Here is a 6,000-nt window from a genome sequence, read left to right as displayed (position 1 = left end):
TCTATGCTTAAGCCGGGGATTAGGTCGGTGATTAAAAGGAAAGAAAGGGATTCTCTCCAGGTAGCCTTAATAAAGGCAGGTAGATCTTGATCGTTGCAATGCACTTCACCTCACAAACAAACACGTCCGCTCAGCTCGGCTGTTCGCTCTGAACTGAATTGTCCAACTATAATGTATCGATTTTCCATGGTCAGTTTTCAAAAAAATATGGATTGTCATATACTCTATCTTATATGAATTCCTTTTCCATCAATTATTCTTATAACATCTGGAAATTCATATTGGGCAAAATATTGTTCGATTACAACTGCCTCATTATCTCGGCCATTCTATTATTATTTGTGGAGGCAAGTTACTTAGCAAGTATGTACCTTTTCTGGTTGTTGTAGAGCTGAAGGCAATGCAAAATTTACCAGAATCATGGGTGAAATAATCAGAAATGGCAAATTTTTCTTCAATTCTGTTAGCTACTTCCCTGTTGCTAACACGTAAATGTTAAAAAAAACTTGGCCACTATATTCAGGTACGGTAATTTCAAAGTAGTTCTTATTTTTTACTGTTTCTGTTTCTTAGAGTAAATCTATTTCATCATCACTCAAGCTGGACAATGCGTCTAATAAGTCATCTGAATCACTGGACTCAAAATCGGACATCTGTAATATTTTAAAAAGTTTATTTAAAACACCGAGTTTTTTATTATTCTATTTTTTATTACCACAAGTAAAAATTCCATATTAATAATACAAGAATTACTATTTTTTTAAAGGCAACTTCCTGTATAAAATGTGACTATTTTTTACTAACATTAAACTAAAATCTTTAACAAAGTAATTATCAAAAACATAAATCTTACTTATAGGTTAATATTAACAAGATCACGTCATAGATTCCTTGAAACCTAGTTTCTTTCTACGAACACCAAATTCTTCTCATAGAGTTGATATTTTTTATTATCTATTTAGTTTAATTACAATCCGGAATGACATATTTTCATGATTTATATCATTCAAGGTAGCTTACATTATTTATTTTAAAATTTTTAACACATCACAAAAATGACAAGATTGATTTATAATTCAAACTGCGGCAACTGCCACTTTTTTATCCCCCTCTCTACATATGGGACATATGGAACACTAGCGCCCTCTTATTTTTGTAAGATTTTTGTTTACATGGAGTTCGGGCTCCTTATGTACTCTCCATGCTGGCAACTCTGGCGTGAAGCTTGGTTTTGTAATCAAGATGGAAGATGGAACTGATGGAAGAAGAAGAAGAATATTAAATAACCTCAAAATTCTAGAAGTAGTAGATTATTAGAAATTAATTTTTAAATATGAAAACCTAAAAGACATTCATTCAAAAACTTCTTAATTAAGAATGAATTTTCAGAAAATTATACATTTTCAATATATTTTCGGAAGATATTTAAGAAAAATAAGACTGAGTACTTTCAGTTGGGAAAGCAGGCAACCTATTCATAATAATTTTAACAATATCTCTAATGTAGCTGCTCAAACATGTTTGCACCACTTTACAATGCCTTGTGTAAAGTCATATGCAACTGTAGTGCCAGATTCAGAAGCATTAGTAGACAGCAATGTTTTTGAAAAGGTATGTGAAGAAACTCTTGAATCTCTAACGGAATTCTTTGAGGAGCTTATGGAAAGGAAGGAGACATTAAAAAATGCTGATGTATCATATAGTGTAGGTATTTATTTCTATTAAATATTTAATCATTAATTAGAATTTTCTTATAGGATGGTGTTTTGACAGTCAGTTTAGGTAATAAATTAGGTACTTACGTAATAAATAGGCAATCTCCGAATAGACAAATTTGGCTTAGTTCTCCTGTATCAGGACCTAAGAGATATGACTTTGTTGTTAATGGAAATTATTGGATTTATAAACATGATATGGTACCTCTGCACAGATTGCTCCAAAATGAATTATCGACAATTCTAGGAGAAAAAGTAGACCTTTCAAAATGTTTACATTCAAAAGTTTAAGTTTATATGTGATTTGTCTAATTTAAACTAAAATCTAAACAAATGAAATTTTGTAACATTACAGCCTGGAAACCATATACCTAATTTTTTAGATGATGATTTCTAAGCCCACAGGAAATTTTTATAATGAAAAAATTTTGTATAAATTTTGCGAATTAAAAAATTTAAATAGGCATTTTTAACCCTGAGATGTCAAGAAGAATTGCACATATATTGCAATACCTTGCTACTTATAGATATAATCAGTTTTTTTTTTAATTTTATATAAATTTTCCAGCAAAAGTATTTGTACAGAATAGCATGCGACACATAAATGATCTGTACCGATCATAGATTTGACGGTATACTATGGATGGAGCCAAAGCCAACTTTCATCCCATTTTTCGATGGGGTTAAGATCCGGATTTTGAAGAGGTGTAGCAAGGATATGGGGTATATTGAACGTAATCCACTGACTTACTACATATGATGTATGCTTTGGGTCATTGTCCTGCTGGAAATAGTAATTACTGCCTATTCCTAGCAAATTGGCAGTTTCTTTTAAATTTTCTTTCGGAATGCTTATCCATAATACCCTCTATTATTACTAATTTTCCAATATCTCATTCCTCCATGTAGATTGCAAATTCTTGGGATTCAGTTTTTCGTTTAGTTCTTTCCTTATGCGTATTTGTCCGTTTGATACGATATTAAATTTCAACTCGTGAGAGAAAATTACTTTATTCCAGAAATCAGGATTTTTGATGATATAACTTTTGCAAAATCTAAACCTTTCTATATGTTTGTAGCACTAATGTACAGCGAATTGTATCCGGAGTAACTGTTTTATTAGAAGCTTCTCCTACTTTCCTAGTTACTGCGGGTGTATTTAATCGTGGATTATTTCCAATAAGTTAAGGTTCCGCTCTACAGTAAGTAGTTTCGGATGTCCGTTTCTACTTTTATTTTCGATGTTGTTTCCCTTATCAAATCGCTTGATGATGTACTGAACAGTTGAATGGCTTCATTTGACAGCACAGCTTTTGCTATTTCTATCAGCTACGTAATCTTAATATTATATTTCTTTCGGCAATTGTTGTTTCTTTTCCTTTCTGTCCAGACCCATGTAAACTGTAAACTGAACTGCTTCAAGAGTACCAGAATATAAAAAGAGGTCCATCGGCGTGTCCATGCTGGCAGCAACCAGTTAAATCCAGCTGCGTTCGATTACTGCTTACTGAAAAAGCTGCTGTACGAATACTTTTGCAATATACCTTCTGGATCATTTAAAATATTATTCTATTTATTTCCTACTAGCTTCTGAACTTTTCATTAATAATAACATTACTAAAGAGGTGTTGTTCTAAGTAATTTGTAGATGTACTGCTGTCATCGTGTAAACATTATTTACGTGATAACAGATCATTGTACCATTGCATGCTCTCCTGTACGAATACTTTGCTGGCCACTAAATAAATAACCCTTTTTGAGATCTCGGGTTAGAACTCTTATTGTGATTATTTTGTTAAAATTTTTTTATCCCAGAAGCTCTACAGGTTTATACAGGGTGTTCCTAAATAAGTGTCGCAACGGAACACTGTAAATTCCTCTTGAAAAAAGAAACATTCTTTTCCTCTTCCATTTTTCTCTCCGGGCTACCGTTTTCAAGATAAGCGGTGGCAAAACTTCCATTTTTTTAAATTTTTTGCCAATATCTTAGGATCCGTTTGAACTACAGGACTGAGTTTGTGTGCTACTTTTTCACACCCTTCTCGAATTCATCGAACTTGGCAGTGGTGGAGATTTTAAGGTATCGTAAGGGTTTTCCCCCCTAACTTTTACGCCATTGGAAAAATTAACATTTGACAGCAAATTCTGAAGCGCCAATGAATTTTACTCAAAAGGAGTTCTATTGGTTGATTGCTCTAAAGTCAACCGTTTTCAAGAAAAATTACTTTTTATAATATCTATTAATAGTGGTAATGTGTGTATAAATGCTCAGTCTTGTAGTTCAAACGGTTTCCAATATATTGTCAAAAATCTGAAAAAAAGTTTTGATGCTGTGTATCTCGAAAACGAAAGCCCGGAGAGAAAATTGGAAGAGGAAAAAAATGTTTCTCTTTTCAAGAGGAATTTACAGTTTTCCGTTGTGACACTTATTTAGGAACACCCTGTATTTCATCTCTTAAAGAACCGATATAAGTCTCGCACATAATCTTAATACAGGGTGTCCCGAAATTCATGCAACAAAATTTGGTCATAGATTCTTAAGACAAATTTAGGGGGACCCGTATTTTTTCTTTTTGCCAACTGACCCCCTCTTTCAGAGTTACAGCCCCCTGAAATCTGCCCCTAGGAAGTCTTTTTTATATCTCAAAACCATGTTGTACGAGAATCACTAAATTTGGTACATAGGGGTTTTATGACACTTTTTCGTGGGCCCCCTTGTCTTTGGAACCAGAAAAATTTGGTTACAAATTTGATTTTTTTTTAATTATTAGTTAGCTAGAAAGCCATTGAATTTAGAAACTTTTTTGTCTCTTGATATTTGTTTCGTAAAACGCAATGTTTTTGAGAAAAATGGCAAATCATGATATGCATTCGGTCACATTTTGACATTTTTCTTGAAAACATTGCGTTTTACAAAAAACGTATAGAGACAAAAAGTTTCTAAATTTAATGGCTTTCTAGTGGACTGATAATTTTTAAGAAATTTAAATATGCGACCAAATTTTTTTGACTCCAAAGACAAGGGGGCCCACAAAAAATTGTCTTAAGGGGGTTCTCCGCCAAAAAACGTTGTACCATCAGATTCCACATGTCATAAAACCCCTGTGTACCAAATTTAGTGATTTTCGTACAACAGGGTTCTGAGATATAAAAAAAAGATTATTCTTAGGGGCGGACTTCAGGGGGCTGTAACTCCGAAAGAAGGGGCCACTTGGCAAAAATAAAAAATTCAGGTCCCCTAATTTTGTCTTAAGAATTTGTGACCAAATTTTGTTGCATGAATTTCGGGACACCCTGTATAACATTTTGATTTTCACCAGCCATCACACTTTAGTTTTAATTATAATAAAATTCTTAACTGAAAAAAATATGAAAGTACAGAGATTTGACTTTTATTATATTTTATTTATATTTTACTTTACAATTTAATGTGCAAGTGCATTGTAAATTAACTATTTAAATTGTTTTATTATTTCATATTTGTTTTGATAAATTTTTTGAAATAATAGGTATTGTTATTTTATTTGAAAGTTAATAAAACTTTTCCTAAAGTATCACGTAATTTATTAGTTTTATACATATAATTGAGAATTTAATAAAAAAAAATAAATGATCAAATCACGACTCACAACATTCATGTCACTCAAATGCCAATTAGTACTACAAAAACAAATTACAACTAGACAATTTTTTATTATAGATATATTTGCCACAAATTATAAGACCCTGGTGCAAGAAGAGCCGATAATTTGAAAAATGAGATTTTTGTAAGCTTAAAAATATATTTTTTTTTTTGTCTATCGCAAATATGTATGGGATTTGTGGGATTGATAGAAACTAAACTAGTGAGATAAAATCATTTATCTTGTGCAATAATGACATAACTTTCATGCCACTTGTTTTGTTCTTGTTTTTTTTTGCATTTAATATTTATTCTAGTCATATGTTGGCCTAACATAATTTTGTAAGTAATAAATATATAAATTGTCCACTTCTTCTACCCGATATAAAGTAAAAAATAATATCCCATTGTAATGTGGCCGAAAACAGATACAGATTATTGGAAATGAAAATTTACGTATTATTTTCCTTCTTTAAATTTTCACAACAGAAATTGTCATATGCCATATAAAATAAAGCAAATTAAATTAAAAAGAAAAAACGGAATGATATATATGGTGGACATGGAAAAAATAGGAGGCTATGAGGGCCAAATGATATTTTTATTTGTCAAAAAGAAACAAAATTGTAGATCCCGTAAATATGACTTAAAGATTGAAATTGA

The 6,000-nt window shown here is 31.6% G+C and overlaps 1 protein-coding gene across 1 annotated transcript; it reads left to right on the top strand.

The window, feature by feature from the left end:
* The first annotated feature begins 1,287 nt into the window (after positions 1-1,287).
* LOC108914544 (frataxin, mitochondrial) lies at positions 1,288-3,575 on the top strand. The gene is made up of 2 exons (XM_018720374.1): positions 1,288-1,704; positions 1,758-3,575. The coding sequence occupies exons 1-2, from the start codon at positions 1,378-1,380 to the stop codon at positions 2,004-2,006; spliced, it is 576 nt and encodes a 191-aa protein (XP_018575890.1). The 5' UTR covers positions 1,288-1,377; the 3' UTR covers positions 2,007-3,575.
* The last annotated feature ends 2,425 nt before the right edge of the window (positions 3,576-6,000 follow it).

This window comes from Anoplophora glabripennis, unplaced genomic scaffold (assembly GCF_000390285.2).
Source record: "Anoplophora glabripennis isolate ALB-LARVAE unplaced genomic scaffold, Agla_2.0 scaffold1148, whole genome shotgun sequence".
Classification (NCBI taxonomy): domain Eukaryota; kingdom Metazoa; phylum Arthropoda; class Insecta; order Coleoptera; family Cerambycidae; genus Anoplophora; species Anoplophora glabripennis.
This window is presented reverse-complemented; position numbering and strand designations above follow the sequence as displayed.

Excerpts from the sequence above, each read along its gene's own strand:
- LOC108914544 (XM_018720374.1), top strand. The coding sequence starts at position 1,378 with ATGAATTTTCAGAAAATTATACATTTTCAATATATTTTCGGAAGATAT. Across the intron at positions 1,705-1,757 it reads ATGCTGATGTATCATATAGT|GATGGTGTTTTGACAGTCAG; the intron begins GTAGGTATTTAT and ends ATTTTCTTATAG.